This window comes from Strix aluco, chromosome 8, assembly GCF_031877795.1.
Source record: "Strix aluco isolate bStrAlu1 chromosome 8, bStrAlu1.hap1, whole genome shotgun sequence".
NCBI lineage: Eukaryota > Metazoa > Chordata > Aves > Strigiformes > Strigidae > Strix > Strix aluco.
The window spans coordinates 5,400,094-5,419,433 of NC_133938.1; the positions used below are offsets into that span (position 1 = coordinate 5,400,094).

General features: G+C 40.0%; 1 protein-coding gene across 12 annotated transcripts in view; it reads left to right on the plus strand.

The window, feature by feature from the left end:
* The window catches only part of DAB1 (DAB adaptor protein 1), a 475,330-nt gene that overhangs the window by 416,734 nt on the left and 39,256 nt on the right, over positions 1-19,340 (plus strand). For 10 of the 12 annotated variants that reach the window (XM_074831919.1, XM_074831918.1, XM_074831927.1 and 7 more), the window contains 3 exons: positions 16,539-16,670; positions 17,284-17,403; positions 18,001-18,039. In XM_074831919.1, coding sequence (XP_074688020.1) covers positions 16,539-16,670; positions 17,284-17,403; positions 18,001-18,039 — 291 coding nt within the window. The remainder of the gene's footprint in view (positions 1-16,538; positions 16,671-17,283; positions 17,404-18,000; positions 18,040-19,340) is intronic. The other 2 variants (XM_074831929.1, XM_074831930.1) reach the window with 1 other exon arrangement.

The following is a 19,340-nucleotide window of genomic DNA, read 5'->3' on the forward strand; positions in this document are numbered from 1 at the left end:
AGGTACTTCTTGACTTTACTGGAAATCTGTTGATTCTGGCATCTTTGACCAGAAATCGAGGTACGATTATGGATCTGTAGTTATTCCTTGAAGCACATGTGCTGGAGCAGATGAAATGTCAAACTGTCAAGTCTCTATCACTGAGCATCTCTAAGTATTTAAAAATAGAAATAAAAGAAGGAATTCATTTTATCTGCTCTCTACGCGCTCTGCAGTGAGCAGGAGAGTTGTTGTGATTAGTTCATTGAATTTTTCTGTTTGCTAGTGCATGGTATTGGCCAGGAGATTGTTAATGGTCCCTGCCTGGGGCTCCTTCCAGCTTCAGGCCAGAAGCTCCCAGAGGTGGGTTTTGTCCTCTTCATTTCTTTGAAACTGATCTTTCCAAAGTTCCTGCTGGCTTCTTTATGGCTGATCTCAGGTTTGTTAGCATTGTTAGCTTATCGGCTGATTTTGAATAAAGTCCTTCCACTTGGCCTCCATGACTCTTATCTCTGGATTTTACCCTTGTGTTTCTCATTTCTCTTTCTCTCTCCTTCAGTTTTCGTCTGGGATTTCCTGGGTGCTCTCTGTCCTTGATCCCTTTTTCTTCCTGCTATGCTTTTTATCAGAGTTACTTCATTTGCAGATATAAATTTGGTTATTGTGTCAAACCAAATGATGTCAGCCCTGTCTCCTTCTGTTCAAATCTTGACCTGTCTCTCAAGCCCTCTCCTTACACCTTTAGCCAACAGTTCAAGCTTAATGTGGCTAAACCGGGCCTTCTAATCCTGACGCCCAAAGGTCTTTCTCTGACCTCCTTTTCGGAGTGCTGAGGAAAATATCAGCATCATCCTCTTATTCAGCCCTGTAAATTCAGCAGCCTTTTTGATTCAGTGTTGGTTTTGATTGTCACACCCAGGGTAACTCCAGATCTTGCAGATTCTTCTTCACTGCTCTGAAACACAGCATTTATCGTCATGCTTACAGTTAAAACCCAGTCCTGCCTCTCTTCATCTTGTGTCTCAATTGTTATCCTTTTCTTTGTCCTTGACAAATGTGACTTTTATTTTTTAAATCCGTCGTGACTGCCAAGATTGCTGTCTCAGCTTATTCTTTTGATCATGTCACACTTTTCTTTGCATTCCTATGCTGAATCTGCCTTCTCTATTTTATCAGCCCATTGCCTGACTCTTTTTTTTTTCCCAGGCTCTTCATGGCTGCCTTTACTCTTCATCCACTTTCCAGGAGTCATTCCACAGCACCAACTTCCATCATTCACTTACTCATTTTTTAAATAAATAGCTCTGGGCTTCATCCCATCCTACCCATCATACTTTGGAGGAATTCTTTGCACATATTCGTGCAGCACCCCCTTATATTTTCTTCAAATCCCTCCTTAAAACACTCCCATGCTAGAACCTTGTTAAACTCAGTGGTGCTGAGAGTGCTGGTACCCTTTGATCAGGGCCTGTCGTGCAGAGCTGTGCTGCCTCACCCTGTTGTCATTTGCCTGGGATGAGGACAGCCCATCTAGTGGCTTGTAGATCCAGCCCATAAAATTGCTCTTCTGGCCGTCTGTCATTTCTGTTGTGACCTTGCAGAGGTGTGGCTTGGCGAATGGTTGCGCAGGTCAAATCAACCATGCCTTCTACCCTGTCAGCCTGACATTTCAGGGGTAAGCTACCTGCAGTGTACTCCCCTGGGAGGAGGAGGCAGAAGAGTGATGCAGGGCGTCTGCCAGGGCAGTGAGTGAAGGACTTCTCCATGCCTGAGGGTTTATGAGGAGGAGCTACTGCAGTTGTGCATCTCAGAGATATAAGGGGCATTTGGCCCTTAGCTTTCAAAGATTGGAATTAAAGCATAAATTATTTGGGATTACCTTTTAAATCAAACTTTTTATCAGAATTATCTGTTTATAGGAACTTTTTGTAAGAAATGTTGAGACTTGGACCATGTTGAGGACTTCTAAAGACTGCAGTGATAAAAATATTGCATAATAACAATAAAGAGCATGCTGAAAAACAGCAAAGTCAAATCTTGCCATGTACATTTGAAAACAGTGACATCTGGGGCCTTTCTTACGCGTTACAGGAATTGTATTCATTGTCCACAGCTTCTGCCTGCAAGAAATCCCTCTGGCCAACTGGGGGTCTTGCTCTGTTGCTTGACAGTTTCCCATCTTTCTACTTGTAAATATGAATAGTAAGACATGGCATTTAGTGTTCTACGTGCAATAAATATATCTAATTAGAATATGGCAGAGTAGGGGACTTAAAAACCCTGTGTATTACTTATTATTATAAGGTATTTATAGTCTTCTGATACTTCAAAAGGGAAAGAATAACACATTTCATAAATAACATTTGACAGTGAGCAAAATGTAAATGTCAGAAGACCTTACTTCCATAATTACATCCCTTATTGACTATTGTAATTCATTTCTTATTGGCCTTCCAAACTGTGCCCTAGACAGTTTGGATGGTTCAGAGTGCTCCACAGGGATTTTTAATAGCCACAAGCTCATAGAGATACATTTTATAGATGCCCACTTTGCTGTATGAAGACTGTAAAAACCTTATGTATTATGATGGTTTTGTCACTGTGAAAAAAAGAATCCAAAACGCAAAACTTGGGTGTGATTTTGCACGTTGTGAAGTCTGAGGGTTTGGGAATCTAGAGCTTTGGTTTGAACCTTATGTCTTTCCTCCTAACATTTGGCACACAGAGGAAGGCTGAAATTTCTCTCCTTCCCCTCATCTGGAAATGCTCTGATCTACAGCTGAGGTCAGCCTTCTTGTAGGGAGTATCCGCAGGAATTGCCTTGCGATGTTTCTGACACTAATTGGCATGAAGATAAAATAAAGCTATTCCAGACGTTTTATCCAAACTGAAATAATTTGTGGGATTTTGTTGTAGTTGTGTTTTTCAGTGTGAAAAGGCTAAAAAAGTTGATTGCTTTCAAAAAAGCAGAAAATTAGATTTTATGACTTTAGTGATGGTCTCATTTGGCTGTATGTGGCCTCCTGTTGTTTAATCCAAGCACCCCAGGATGGATTTAAGAAAGGGAGGTACTGCTACATTCATTCTGTGTTATGGTATGGGGCATCTCACTATATTGGCATATCCTCAATTGCCATTTGGCCTCCATTGCATATGGGAGTGGGTATCTGTCTATAGAACTGTTGTAGTAAAAATTATGATGTAAATGCTTCCAATTTTGTGTAGTTTTAACATTTGGTATGCTTAAACAGAATTTGGGGTGAATTTTACTAAAAAGTTGAAAGCTTTTGGTTGTTAAAATCTTTGTTATAGATCCCGTTATATAGTGGAGCTGCACTGCAGCCCTCTGGGGAGGTATTGTCCCATGACAGAAAACTCAAAGTATAGAGTTATTATAATGGGCTTTTTCGCCTATAATCGCAACCCTTTTGTGATTCAGATAAATAAATCAGGATATGAAAGCCACATTGTAGTCCCACTGACTCCAGCTGTGATTTTGCCTTTATAGAAGAGCACCCAAAATAGAGTTGCTTGGGGCAGGGGTCTTGTTTGCAAGTACTGATATTTTTAAGCCTGGTAATGCATTAACTCGAAAAATGAAAGAAAAAACACTAGAAAAAAAAAATCAGGCCTATTTTCAGCACACACAGAATTATAATGGTTGGTTTTCAAACTGCTCAGGAAAGGATTTAGCAAGAGAAATGCTGACATAATAATAGTGCAGGCGGCTGAGATGCACTGAAACCTCCCTGGAGAGCGGTGGGGGACCTTCAGCAGGTGCCATAACAGAAAGTTACATCCCCCTTTGAAATCTGCTGTTCCTTCCTCTTGGAGATGGCTGGGAAACATTGTGCCCCAGGTGTGCTGGTGATTTTCCTTCCTATTCAGTGCATTTTATCTGGGAGGCTGCTCTGCAATTTTCTTTTTGCCCTGGTAATAGCAATACTACCGACAATGCTTCTGAATTTCTGTGCTAACTTGTAGGCTGTTTAACCTCTCCTATTGCTGGGGTCAAATGCAAGGGAGACAGATGACCTTCACTGTCATTGTAATGGGATAGGGAAACTACAGTAAGGTTTACTTTTAAAGTTACCTGGAGTTTGTGAGATTATAGTAATAGATCTCTATTGGCAATAAAATCAGCCGATGATGTTCTGCCCTCAGGAACATGTTTGTGTTTACAGGGAGGTCGGCAAAAGCTTTCTTCAATCTGATAGTCCAGGGGGACAAATAAATCCTTGGCTTCCACTTAGTTTATGTAATAAGTGGCCCTCTGGAAGGAGGAGGAAAGACAGTGGGTACCGCTGGATGCTCTTAGTTACCAACAGTTACCAGACACAAATACCTGCTTTTATCCCAGTCTTTCAGTTGAATAAGTAATAAATTTCACATACCAGTAGATCTTTGCATAATATATAAGTAACTGTTCATAAAAGTTGTCTTCCTAAATGAGATAACTGTGCTCATAACCTTTCTGGTTTATGCACTGTATGCTCAGCATGCAGGCAACCATGTGTCGCAGAGCCTAAGGGCTGGAACAGCATCTCTTGCGCTACCCAGCACCTGGTGGTAATTGTGGAATTACAGCAGTGCCTAATGTGTCCCTAAATTGTAGCACTCCTCTAGAAAAAGCAGCATTTAATGGACTCTACCTGTCTCTACTATTTTTAATCCTTTGTGGTTCCCATCCTGATTCTGCATCATTGTACTCCCAGCGAAGTAAGCAGCAACATTCGTGCCAGCTTTAAAGAGAGTGTTGTGAAATAGGTGAGGCAGAGCACTAGTTAATTTGAGTGCCTTGACATTTAAAGCAAATGAGAAGTCTGGGTATCTGAAAATATTGCATATGGCTCCTAGCCCCTGCTCTGCACGGCTCTGAGTATTCTTTTTTTCTTTTTAGGTAGTGAAAATACAGATCTGAATCCAATTTTTTTGATTGTGTCCTTGCTTTTAAAAAGGCTGAGTTGGTTTTTAGAAGGTTTTATAGCCTTCTGGGATCTTTAATTAGCCAAGTGCTCTCCTGTGAATGATACGGGAATTTGGAAGTATTTTAAAGTGTAAAGCATGTGAGAGTGTAACCTATGCGTGCATAAGGCTTGGTGCTGAGCAGTGCTGAGAGTGAAGTGATGAGGAAGTTCAGTTCTGGTAAGGAGAAGTAGAAGACATGCAGTGCGCAGAAGTTGTAAAGGGTGGGGGAGAACCAAAGGAGTAAGTAGTAGAAAACAAGCCAGCATCCATGCATCAAAGCTATGAAAGGCTCTACTGCGTGCAGTTAAGTAAAAGGTAAGGGCAGCACTGCCTGAGACCTTTCTGAAAGACAGACCCTGTGTGACACCCGCTGCCGGGACAGAAAAGCAAGGCAGGGAGAGAGAAAAGCAAATGCAGTTGAGCCATGCTCTCTGCTGGGCCACGTCTGTGTGCAGACTGTTGAATCAAAGTTTGCTTTTAGAGATTTCAATTAGCAGGAGAAGACTAAAACTGAACATTTCAGCCTGCTTTACATGAAAATGAGCAGGGAAGAATCAATTCTGGGCATTAAAAATGTGCAAATGGAAGCTTTAGGGCTCCGTTTTGGAAGGTGCCAGGACAAAACTTACAAATACTCTCCATTGCCAGAGTTGAAATGTAGAAGAACTGTTGTAACAGAATGTGCCAAGCACCTACTAAATGCAACTCCAGAAATTCCTACCTCGAGATAATGTAGGGGGGCGGGGGGGGAAGCAAAATCAAGCCAAAAATTACCTGCAAGCTCATTATTCTTCTTTAGAGTCTCTTTGAGGTTTGCCTTTTACATTTTATTTTATTCTTATCTTAGGACTCAAGTACTGCACACACTCATTGTGTTGCTACGGACACTTTATATCCTAGATTAAGTGTCTGTTGTGGGACCTGAACAAATGAAGGAGTGGCACATTTATGGGATTATCTGAAGTTAGTTTACACATGCAACTGTAACTCAAAGGAAAAGGTTTCCACTCTTTTCCTGCAGGAAGACTGAAAATGAAATGGCATAGTCTTTATGACCAGGATAGGTAGTTAATGATACTGTTTCTGAATTGTAAAGCTCATTGCTCCAGAGTCATCTTTTGCTAACCTGCAGGTACCACTGAGTCCCATCAGCAGCCTTCAGGTGCCTTCAGCAGAGGTGTTGTTATAAAGCTGTGATTGTACACCTCCAGTGACGGAATAATCTGAGACCTTACAATATTGTTAGAGATTGTTCCTTAGTCTTTTCAAAAAGCGTGCCAGAGCCTCACAGGCCAGTTCTGCAATGGGAAGAATATCCAGCAGCTCAGACATCTCTTCTGGGAACCAGGAAGATTTCTTATGATAATTGCAACAAAAGCAGTAGTAGAGAAGGGTGCCCCCAAGCTGAAAAGCTTAAATGTTTGTGATACGGAAAGGTAAACTCAAGTGTTTTTCATAAGCAAAACTATGGCTGTGGTAGGGACATTTCAGGATGTCTCCTTTAGCTGGTATTGTATATGTTGGCCACTAGAAAATTAAGCCATTAGAAATGAGGAGTTGGGCTGAGTGGATTTTGTCCACTGTGCCACTTGAAATCAATATATTGTGGAACACAGGATTTCTTGCTTGTATGCTTTGGTTTATTTCTGATTATGAAAACACTTCTGTATTTGAAAGATACAAAAACATTGTGTTCTGTCAACTTCTCAACTTCTTTGCTTTCATTTTCAATTGGCTCATGAACATGACATACTGGTTATACACAGTTTGTGAATTTATAGAGTCCTTTTCTATTCCTACTCTTTTCTGTACATGTCCTTTTCCTCAGCCCCCTTTTAAAGTCTTATTAAATTGGTATGAGTATCTGGGACACAGATAAATATAAAATAAATCCCTCTTGTCCATTTTCCCCTTTTCCAGAGAAGTTTGTAACATTATGGAAGTAGATTTATGGTTAAAGAAAGTTGCTGTTTGATGACTATCCAGTGCAACTTAAATTTTAGTATTGCCAGTGTGAGTGGGATTTTGTGATCTTTGCAAGCTTTCCTTTATAGGGTTTGCATGACATATCAAGAGAATCAGAGACTGGTTTTCACTGATGAGCTTTTCAAATCACAGGCTACAAGAAGAGGGTGGGTCATAATGCTTGCTGAATCTGAAGCAATTAAGATCTGAGACAGTTAAACTGAAAAAAATTACCTCCAAAGCTTGTAGGAGTTGTATGAAGGAATTTCTTGTGCTGTTTATGTAAATTAAAAGCATTTCAGAAGGTGAGGAATATTGGTGTAAAGGAACAAAAGAACCTTGTAAAAGTAAAGGCTTCTCAAAGGACATTCACAGACCATAAATATGAGCACAATACAAATATGGAGGGGTACTGTAACGAACTGAGTGTCTCATTACTGAATATTGTGCTCCCTCAAATTCAAGATTTAATCAGTAAGAGTCTTACAGACTTCAGAGTGCATCAGGAAAAAATACAAGGTATGGTCAGAGGTGCTACACTTAGGCTGTATGCAAGCATGTTTATGGCTACTTTGATCTAATGACCATTTTGCAGAAGGTGATGAGGTGGGGGCTAAGGGGGAATACACTTGGACGGATGTGTTACAGCCCTGGAAACCCAGCAGTGGCCACTGGGCAGCTGCCATCCCAAAGAATAAAATAATATCCTTATAGGGCATGTATTGTGACTTGTACATTGACATAGTGAAATGGCAAGGGAAAACAATGTATTGTAGTCTATAGGTGGTCCCATTCAGTTGCATTGTAGGGCCATATTGCATTACTGAGCTGATTAGTGAGGCCATTGACTGTGGTATCAAGGATCAGGTTTGCTGCTTCTTGGTACTGCTGTGCAAATCCTTCTTTGTTTTAACCACCTTGATAAAACAATGGCAGTGTCTGGTGCAGAAACAATAAGAAAATAGTATGAGACTCAGGGGAGGTCCAGCATCACGGCTTTAGTGCGGCACATTTATTTTTCCAAAGCTCTTTGAAAATGTTTCTTGCCCTTTCGGATTGTCTTTGTCATGGAACAATATTTGCAAGTACATATTTAAAATACAACTAGGGATTCATAGTAATTGGACAAGGGTTTTAGATTTAGCTAGCTACTTTCATTCCTGGTACAATAAAAATTTGAAAAGCCTTTGAAGTGAAGATAGGAAACTGGCTATGTGTGCATTCCAGTTTTGTTTTGTTCCTTTCCAAATTCATATATCTAGCAAATGGATCTTCTGCATGAGCAACTTAGCATTTGCTTCCTAAGACAATGAACAATAACTGACTTCATATCTGGTCTTGGTCAGACATTATTACAAATTATGAGAGCCAGACAGAAGTTTATTACCTTAGTGATGTTTTCTTTCACAGATTAGGTTCTGGAACATCCAGCTAGCTCGATATCGTAGATCTCATTCATCACAATTAGGCTGCTGCGCTGGCAAAGTTAAGTCCTGCTAACTTAATTGACACCCGGTGTGTGCCGGTGGTCTCGGGTGAGGACAACTCCAGGCCAGTCAAGAGCACCACTGCACATGCCTGTCACAGGGGGCACAAACAAGGACATTCGAGTTTGCTCTCTTAAAGATTTGCTGCTCTTGCTCCCCAGGTAAAATACAGGCAGTAGCAGGGTACTTTTTTCATCAAGCAAAGCAAATGGTAAGGATTAATTCAGATTTTCGCTGAGGCTGAAGTACCCTTTTAAGCTATCATCCTGAGTTAACCAAACAGTCTCCTACCTGGGGTACTTTTGCTAAGTGCTCGCCTTTGTATAGGATGAAGTGGAGTGTACAGATTGAGCTTAGTCTAGCACTTCACTTGACGACGTGCTTATCCTTACACATACCATTATGCTCACTGACTTTCGTCCTTCCTGACGTTGCAGTGTAAGCTTGAGAAGTCACACAATCTGTTTTTTGCTTCAGTCTCCTTGGTTGCAGGAAGAGAATGGCTCTTAAGAGTTGTTTATTATTATTATTATTATTATTATTATTGTTATTAAGAGGAAGTTAAATTTACACATCTTTTGGGTGCTTTGCTGTGTCACAGCCAGACTGCTGACCCCCTGGAGGGACTGGATCTGTGATAACTGGGGCTAAATCTGTCTTGATTCATTTCTTTATCAGCACCATATTTTATGTGCTCCTTTGTGTTACATAGACCAAGCTTTGATCTGCATATAATCTGAAAGTGTGTTTTTTGTGCCAAGTGTTTTTATTGCAAAGCTAGTGCACTGGAATGCCTTTTAGAAGTTGGCACTTGGAAAAGTCTTTCTTTAGATTATTGTTTGCAAAATCAGTGTTTGTGGAAGAAGCACTAAGATTAGACAGATTTTTCTTCTCATTGTCAAGACATGCTTAAAGATTGCCATCTGAAAAGTCCCTTCAGGCTCGGAGGACACTCCAGAGGTTACATTTTCCTTTTCCACTTCTGTTCTTGGTGGGTTTTTTTGAATGGAAAGTCTATAACGTATTGCTCAGCCCAAACTTCATGCGTGGCTTTAGGTCAGAAAGGTTCAGGGCTGGACCATTCCTTTAGGCTGTGTAGTACATGGCACATGTTCAGTCTCCTTCAGTGGAAGGGTTCAGTTCTCACTCCATGGTAGTTGTATGTTCAGTTTATACTCTCTTATGATCAAAACTGATCATCTTGACTGGTGCCTGGAGATGCCTCCAAATACTGAAATCTTCATAACCGCAAGAGGTTTCTAGTGGATTTTGCTTTTCAGGTATTCACATGTGACATTTATTTTTGAAAGCTAAGTTGAAACGTTACTTTGTTCAAAGACTGCTTGCTGTGCTAGTAGAAATTCAGTATTTCGCTAATTTGCTAAGCTTAGACTGTACTGCTCTCTTCCTTTTCTAGATCAAACTAGATGAAATTTTCCACATGTTGTAGTAAATGTTTATATAACAGATTCTTGGTCTATCCAGTGTTTACCCACACCAACAACTACCGCATTTAAGCCAAATTACTGTGATCTGCCGTACATTGTTTATTCTGCTGTGCCCTCCCCATGGCCATGTAACTGGAGTACTCATCACGGTAGGAAAGGACTGACAGATTCAAAATATGTTTCCTATTTGCCTTTTGTTTAGACACATAGTTTCTAAAGCTGTTTGTCTTGTGAGCACTATTTTTCCTCTTTGCCTCAGACACCCGCTTTTGTATTATATGGCCTAGGTGAACTGCTCCCCTCTTGCCTTTCTGAGCAATAGGAGCAAAATTCAAACTTTTTTTGTATTGTTGTGGTTTAATCCCAGCTGGTGACTAAGCCACACACAGCCATTCGCTCACTCCCCTTCTGTGGGATGGGAAAGAGAATCAGAAGAGCAAAAGCAAGAAGACTCATGAGTCGAGATAAAGACAGTTGAATAGGTAAAGCAAAAGCCATGTACACAAGCAAAGAAAAACAAGGATTTCACTCACCACTTCCCATCGGCAGGCAGGTGTTCAGCCATCCCCAGGAAATCCAGGCTCCATCGCGTGTAACAGTGCCTTGAGAAGACAAATGCCATCACTCTGAATGTCCCCTGCTTCCTCCTTCTTGCCTCAGATTTATATGCCGAGCCATATGGTCTGGAATATCCCTTGGGTCAGCTGGGGTCAGCTGTCCTGGCTGTGTCCCCTCCCAACTTCTTGTGCACCCCCAGCCTACTCTTGTGCACTACCCAGCCTACTGGTGGGGTGGGGTGAGAAGCAGAAAAGGCCTTGATGCTGCGTAAGCACTGCTCAGCAATAACTAAAACATCCCTGAATTATCAACACTTTCCAGCACAAATCCAAAACCTAGTCCCATACTAGCTACTATGACGAAAATTAACTCTATCCCAGCCAAAACCAGCACATGTATTCATCTTTGGAAAATGGGCAAAAATAATAGGAAAGAAAAAGGGTAACGAAAAGCATCTGCCCAGTGGAGGCAGAGGAGACTGCAGCAGTAACACCATGATTTGCAGCTGCCTGTCACTAATTGAGAGATCAACAGCAGTGATAAATTTACAAGGTGTGTTGCAAAGCCTTATCAGGTTGGATTTAGCTGCCTCTGACAGCAACCTGTAAGTTCTGTCTCTTCATTTGCACTTTAACAGCACCCACAACGTCAGGGAAATGTTTTTATACTGCGCCAAGTGCTCAGGAACCACCAGGGAGGCGGGGAAAGACAGTGGGTGAATGTACTGACAGCGCTGGAGGAGCATTTGGCTTTTCGAGTGTTTGAGCTCTGTCACCACCCCTGGTCTCAGTCACCCTGTGCTGTGTCCGGTAGTAATTTGCAGGGAGTTTGGAGTTGTTGGTAACTTTAGCTCTGAAACACACCAAGCTGTCTCCTCTTTGCTATTTCATATTAAACTGACAGTTTTTGCAGCGGTTAGGGAAGGCTTTTGTTGCATTTCCCCCATCTGTTCGTCCCCTGTATATCTCTGTAGGCTGATGCCTTGCCACCCCATCTGTGACCCAAATACTAAGTTCCAGAAAACAACACGGGAAAGTTTGTGGTGCAAATATGATTTACTGATTCAGTAAATTCAGGAGGCTGAGGGGAGACCTCATCGCCCTCTACAACTACCTGAAAGGAAGCTGCAGAGAGCTGGGGATGAGTCTCTTGAACCAAGGAACAAGCGATAGGACAAGAGGGAATGGCCTCAAGCTGCGCCAGGGCAGGGTCAGACTGGCTCTTAGGAAGTGTTTCTTTGCAGAAGGGGTTGTTGGGCGTTGGAATGGGCTGCCCAGGGCAGGGGGGGGAGCCCCCATCCCTGGAGGGGTTGAAGAGTCGGGTTGACATAGCGCTTAAGCATATGGTGTAGTTGGGAACTGTCAATGTTAGGTTAATGGTTGCACTAGATGATCTTCAAGGTCTTTTCCAACCTTGAGGGTTCTGTGATTCTCCATTTCACTGACATTTGAGATCATTGACTTTTCCCCCAAATTGTCTGTACGCAGTCCCATTGGAACACACTTGTCTCTAGGGGGAAAGGAAGTTGAAAGGTTCACAACTGCTTAACAGGTACCTGTGCATTATTAATGGGTACCAGGGAAAACTCCATGCCAGCAAGGGTTTTTGGGGGGTTTGAGTGGGGGTTTTTTAGCTGTCCACATACAGGGGACTGCTCTCCAACCTTGCCTGAAATTTCTAAAACTAGACAGGTCTGGGATTTGAATCTGCCACTGTAGAGAATTTAGGTGTTTCACTACTACTCCTTAAGTGTGTATTTGGATTGTGGGACATTCCTGATGGAGATGAGCAGCTCCAGACCACCTTTGCTAAGTGCATTTTAATGAAAAAGCAGAGGAGCATTGCAGCGCAAACATAAGCAGTTAGAGAAATGCTTGTGTCCAGTTGTTGTCCCCGCGATCCTTGCAAATCTCAGCTAAAACAAACAGGAATTGTAAGGAAATGGCCATGAAGAACATTTGATGAAGTGCCATGGTATGCATGTCTTGAGCACCATTAAGGAACACAGCAGCCTCCTAGGTGTAGTGGAGGAGCTGGCCACACATCTGTACCACTCCAGAGTTTCTTGCAGCAATGAGATAGAATTCATCTCAGAACCGCTCACGTGTTTTACAATTCATTGTTTTCACTTAATGCATTGCAGTAAATAATGGTCAATGTACTATTGCACTTCTGGCTTGCCAAGCTTGATGTTAAGGCATTGCCAAACGTGTTGCTGAGCAATCACAACATCAGCTGGAGTACAGGGGACTCGCAGGTAGACAGCAGCATGGCTGAAACTGTAGTCCATAAAGTTATTTTATTATGAATCCATTAAGGATTTTGCAGTTTGGTGAGCAACTTTGATGTCTGGGGAGGTTTAGGTGACATGCAAAATGTATTACTGCTTATTCAAATGTCATAGAAATGAATAGGAATAGAAATGCAGAGGATGCTTGGGCCGCGTCTGTCACCCATGTCCCAGTATCAACAGCGTGGAAATTGTAACAGCAGAGCTGTCAGTTGATGCCACTGATTTAAAAACAGGCTCACCATTTAGTTATTCGAGGTGAAAGGCTGTGCAACTTAAATCCCTGTGAAACTTGTCCTGATGGATATAATATGGTATGGTACATGCTTCCTGCTTTCGGTGGGGCAGCTTTTATAGGAGGCTTTTGCAACTTGCAGGATATTTTTTGTTGTGGCTCTTAACTCTGTGCCCCAGGCTCCACTAAATAGACAACCTCATTAAAAGAGAAATAGCGATAGTAAAGCAGTGACTTTCTCATGCCATCTAACTCACATATTTGACATGATTGCTGGACCCTCCAAGTACTTAATTGATTGACTTAATTGATTTAGTGGCACTGGAGGCTACAGCATGGAAATAAAGGGGCAAGATGAGGATAAGGGGTGAAAAAATTTATGATAGGTGCCAAGCAGCCTGAGGGAAATTAGAAATGCTACAGATCTCAGAGGCAGCTAAATCAATTCAGTGTGATGTACAGGGAGCAACCTGAGGGAAGAGGAGAAGCATGGGATAGAATGGAGAAAAGGAGAGAAAATAATGGCTAGTGGGAGAGACCAGAGTAAACTTAACAGGAAGAGGAAAGACAGCAGCCTTGGTGGAGGTGGGTATTTTGGACTTCTTTAACACCAGGAAAAAACTTTCTAGTGTATGAATAAAATACAATAATGACATCATGTTTAGTCTAAAAAGAAGGACTTGTGCGTCATGACATTGTCTTAGTTTACCTGGTTTGAGACTATCTGTGGTTCCACTTAAAATCCTTGACGTTTCTAATCTGTGCAATATTTAATTGTCTGTATTGAACCATAATACAAATTATATGTCTTCTCTATAATTTGTTCTGTCATACTGCAGCCCTCCAAAACAATTTGATAACTCACTTATGAATTGGTAAATTGCTTGTAGCAGTGCTCAGCAAAGACACAGTAAAAACATCAAATAGTGTGTAATGGAATCCATCAGCATGGCCATACAGGGGTGTCATAAACATCCCTGAGTTATAAAATAATTCTTTTATGTGCTTCTGACCCACTAGAGATAGGATTAAGTTACGGTAAAACCTTGAAGATATTTTTTAAAAAAAAAAAAAGCTGGGGAGAAAGAGAGGCAGATAAGCTTGTGAATATTAACTGTTGAGCACTGACCAGCAGTTCAGCTATAAGCAGTTTTGCATGGCTTTTGTTTCATTTCCTTTCAGGACTGTTCGTATCAAGTATTGGGGGGGTGGCTACATGTGAGCAGTTACAAACTGAGAGATAAAGATGGCATTCCTATTTCTTGGTGTCACCTTATGGGACAGATTAATCTATGTGAATGCATCAGATGCAAATTAATCAAAACATCCAAAGAGCATATATTTGTAGATAGCCTCAATTTTAAGTCTCTGTTGGGTGGCTGGATGAGATGATGTTCCTTTTCGTGCTGTCCCTTCTGCTGTCCTTTAGTGCACATCTTGCTGCTGTGAAGGGCTATGCAGGGTACTGGGCAGGCTGCGTCCTTAAAACAAAGATTTACAGAAAGTATGTGATTCTGGTCTTGCATTTTATGGTAAATCTCTACTGACTGCACTAGGAGTCTCATTTCAGCTTTACAAAGCAAAGAATCAGGCACTCATTAAATAATATTTAGAATAGAGTATTGGAATTTGTAGAAAGGACACATTTGATGAACCAAGGGCTGTGAAAACACGAGTTCGAAGGAGTGTTTAAATCTACATTTGAGTACAGATGTGTGAGTGCAGCGTTGCATTTCATGTGTATGTTCCAACTCAGTATCCCTCAAACAAATGAAAAACTCTCACTAAACACTCCATACAGTAAAATATGTAAAAGCATAACGTTACAGTCACCTTTACTTAATTTGTACTTCTATTGATGCAGTATGTAAAATATCTTAACCATTAAAAATGTAATGATTTTTGAACGGTTAATGAGGGTTCCCAAATAAATTGGAGCGTCTCCATCTGCTGTCTTACATTGTGGGTGATAGTTTTCCATGGTACAATGATCTTCAAATTTAATTCCATGAGGAAGGAATCTGATCACAGTTTAATTTCAGTGCAAAACGCTGTCTCGCAATCAATAAAGCAATGTCAAAGAACTTTGATTTAATAGGAGCCAGAGATAACGTTCCCTGTCATATGCAGAATAGAGAGATGGGAACATTTCATTTCATTGTAACATATAGCATGCAACTTGGTTTTCAGAAAAACCTAATAAATCAATATCCCTGTATTATCTAAGTAAGATTCCATCATTAATTTTAAACGCTTTACATGTTGGGAGAGTCGAAAGTGCACCTTCAGCTTAGCCATGTTCAGCCTGAAGTCAATGGCAACACTTCCATTTTCCCAAGAGCAAGCAATCTTGATCTTGGGAAATTAGGAGTCATTTACTGTGAAATGAAAATGAAGCATGTCTGGTCTTTTGTTTTATATGTAGTCATCCATCTCTTGTATGCTGCCTCTCCATTTAAATTGCAATCGGTGTTCTACAGAAGTCTCATCGCTTGTCACTTGCCCTGCACGCGCTGCTTCTACACATACACATCCTCTCCGGTTTTGAATTTTAAAATTTTTTTTAAAACTCTAAAAATAACTGGTTGTTTAGAGATTGCCTGGATACCATGCTGATTTTCAAAATGTGCTTTTCTCAAAACCAGCAGGAATCTGGACCTCAAAAGAATTCTTTGTGAGGCTTTGCCTGCTCTCAGAAATAGCATTATCCCTAGATGATATAAGAGCAGATCAATATATCAGAAGGTAGAAATTTAAACTAACAGATGTTTTAGATAAACTTTCAAGGACATTATTTCAAGTAGAAATACTTCAGTATTATTTTGGTAATAAAACGCTATTTAAGCCAAAGTGCAAAAGATTCTGGCACTCCAAGACACTTCTAGGGGTCTCAGATTCACGTCCTGGCTCTGGGGAGAGTTTTCCTCATACATTTGATACAAAGTTGAATCCTTTTATTATTACAATTAACCAAAGTGGGATTTTAAGTAAAATGTGAACTGTTACATTTAGCATTGATTTCAAGTTGCATAATTACATTTTCATTAATTTTCTGGGAAAAATTAAATTTTTGGAGTTCTGTTACTGCTTTGAATGAAATATCGCTTCCTGGCTGATGCTGAGTGTTGCAGAGATAAAACAAGTCTGGTGCTTATTCTTAGAGAGATTGAGTATCTCAGCTCTACCTCTGCAGGCTCTGCGGATCAGTCTGTCCTCAGAGTCACCCCGTATGAAGCTACAGGTAGCTGCTGCTGCTGCTTCTTTTATATACCTACAAATACTGATTCTGTACCTAGGATGCTGTGTGGGTAGTAACTAGGTAACCTGATATTTTCTGCTGAATTATATCTCGCCAAAAGATACTAAGAAAAATCTTCAACTGAAGCTTTTAGTCAAATTATTAAAGCAAGTCAAATTTGGCTACATTTTGAAAAGAGAATAGGCTTAAAGAGTTCAGATATTAATTGATTTTGATACTAGGATATGTTTGCTTATTTTATTTCCATAGGTGTATTGAGATCCAGGTAAAGCACCAGTTAAAGAGAAATTACACCACTTTTTAATGGAACGTTTTGATGGGTATTTCTTACTGTGTTTTTTTTTAATAGCTACTACAGCACCACCATGCAGTTCATGAAATTTCATACATCGCAAAGGATATCACAGACCATCGAGCGTTTGGATATGTATGTGGAAAGGAGGGAAATCATAGATTTGTGGCAATAAAAACAGCCCAGGCAGTAAGTATCAAATCATTGTCATTTCCTACAGTGCAACTCAATAGAAAAGCTGTGTTCATAAGAAGCTGTTCAAGAGGGCAATGTTTTATTGTTTATGATTGTTCTAGACTTGTCACAAGTGTCTGCTTAGATGTTCTTAAATAGCAAATTAATGAAACCAGCTTAGGAAAAAGGGAATGTTTTTCACTGTTTCTGATTTTTCGTGATGTATTTTTTTATAATTAGTTACTGTTTTCATTTCTAACTAAACTAGGCTGGATATAGATAAGTTTGGTTATATTCCTATACTGATTTAAAAATAAAGTGATGGATACCAAATAGCTACTTTGCGTATAGTCTACCATAATTCCATTGTATGAGAAACCACTAATAAATATGCCTTTATATTTGTATATGTCTTTTATATTCATAATGCTTTTTATATTCATAACTATCATTAATTTGCAAATATAGTTAGTTTGATAGAAATTAAACTGAGCCTGGATGCTAAGATAGAAATTAATTCTGTATGAAGTTCTCTCCAGTTGTGGGGATGCTAGAACTGCTCTATCAGCAGGATGGGTTAAGAGGTTTTCCCATATAGAAACTTCCCTTCCTGTTTTTGCTTCCATAGGCTGAACCTGTAATTCTGGACTTGCGAGACCTGTTTCAGCTCATCTATGAACTGAAACAAAGGGAAGAAATGGAAAAAAAGGCACAAAAGGACAAACAGTGTGAACAAGCGGTATACCAGGTACACGCATAAGCTTAGACTACTGCCAAGAAAAGTATGGTTTGAAGTATCCCCCAAAGTTGCTCCAAAGAGGCACTGAGCATCCTCAGCATTTCTTAACAGCAATGGGTTTGAACGGTGCTAGCTTCAAATGGACAAGTACGAACCTATCAGCCATCGTGAGCTCAGAAGTAGGATTAAACAGTGATGAAAGCTATCACTTGGGGTATGATGAACATGTTTAGCAACTGGAAATGATCTAGTCATTTCCTGTGTAGTGTTTCTTCTAATTCAGAAGGAGAACTTTAATGAAAGTCAGTGTGTTGTAAGTCAGGATTTTAACAGTGTCTAATACTTTAGGGAAGATTCAGTATACTTCTGAATGTGTGTATTTGAATCAAATCAAATAAGGTGCAGATTGTTAAACTCTGATGAAACTTGAATAAAGTTACTTTGTACAATAATGTGACTTTATCTGTATACTAAAGAAAGAAAACTATATACTTACCTGCCCATTTTGCTTATTTCTTTGCTGTCCTTTAATTTCTGAATACAGTTCTTTTATCTCTACTGTTTATGTTCTTTGCTTTTACTGCCTGTCCTCTTACTTTGCTGTAGACAATTTTGGAAGAAGATGTAGAAGATCCTGTATACCAGGTAATTTCTGAAGCTGTATGGCCTTGGAGTTTCAGAAATGACTAGATATATGTCATCTTCAAACACAGCTAAAACCTTTAACAACATGTTTTGAAATTTAGTGAGATAGGTCTTCTGAGAAACTTGTAGGATTTTTACAGAAAGTAGCATAGTTAGAGATTAAGCTGTAAGTAATAGCACAATGTGTCTTTATAGAATACAATATTTCCGTTGGAGTATAGACATATGAGATCAAATATGTTGTAAATATTTCCTAAAATGTGGCTTGTGAGTCCAGATATTAAGTTTCCAAATGAGAAGACGTCATAATTTTTGAACACAAAATCTAACTGAAAAGGGAGTTATTTTGAGAATAAGGAAGGTGACATCTTGTTCTGATAGTAATAAATTGACATTTCGTTTTTATCTTCTGTGGGGCCAGAATTTAATTCAGAGGGTGAATATTTGGAAAAAAACAACAGTGGAATTGATGTTATAACACAATCCCTTGTTGGCATTTGGGCTATGATTTAATAATAGTTCTGAAATTTAAGTCTTGTTTCATCCAAGCAAAATGTCTGGGAGCAAAGATGATTATCAGAAATATGTCGATACATTCATGTCCAATACCCTACTGAGTGCGAAGAAGAAAAAGATGTAATTTCATTCTCATGTTTTTATGCTGAAACAAAATATATGATAGTTTACTGTGTTTTTTTTTTTCATGGAGATTTTGTGTTCTTCCACTTAGGCATGTCAGTGGGAGGCACGCTGAAAGGAACTGATTCAACCATTAGTGAATATTGAACAGTGCCTAAGGTGCAGCAAGAAAGATGATAAGAATTAGGATGCCCTAAATTACTATTCAGCTTTTATAATGTCAGGAGTTTTACTTTGTGTTCTTCACAATAAAGCGAGAACCTGAAAATGAATTGTTGTGACAGCCTTTTGCCGTGTGGCCTGTTACATGAGCACCAGCCTATTCTCCCAGTTTGGATTTAGCTTTTTTTATTCATAGATCATAAATACATGTGGAAATAATTGCCATTATGTAAAAGAGGCAAAATTCACGTTGACTTCAGAAAATTAATATTGGGCCACAGGCAGTCTCCCTAGTGAGAAAGAATTAGGAAGTTGCTCTAATGATCATTAAGAGGAGATTTAGGTCTATTCATTGCTGGTTTATGAAATATGAAACAACCTTACTCTGCGCTTTCCAGCAAACCAGTTGTCCTGCTGCCAGCCTGTACTTTGAACTTGTTTCTTTAATGCCTGCCTGTGTTTTTATGTGGAATTCCAAATCGCCTTTTTCCCTTCTGTTT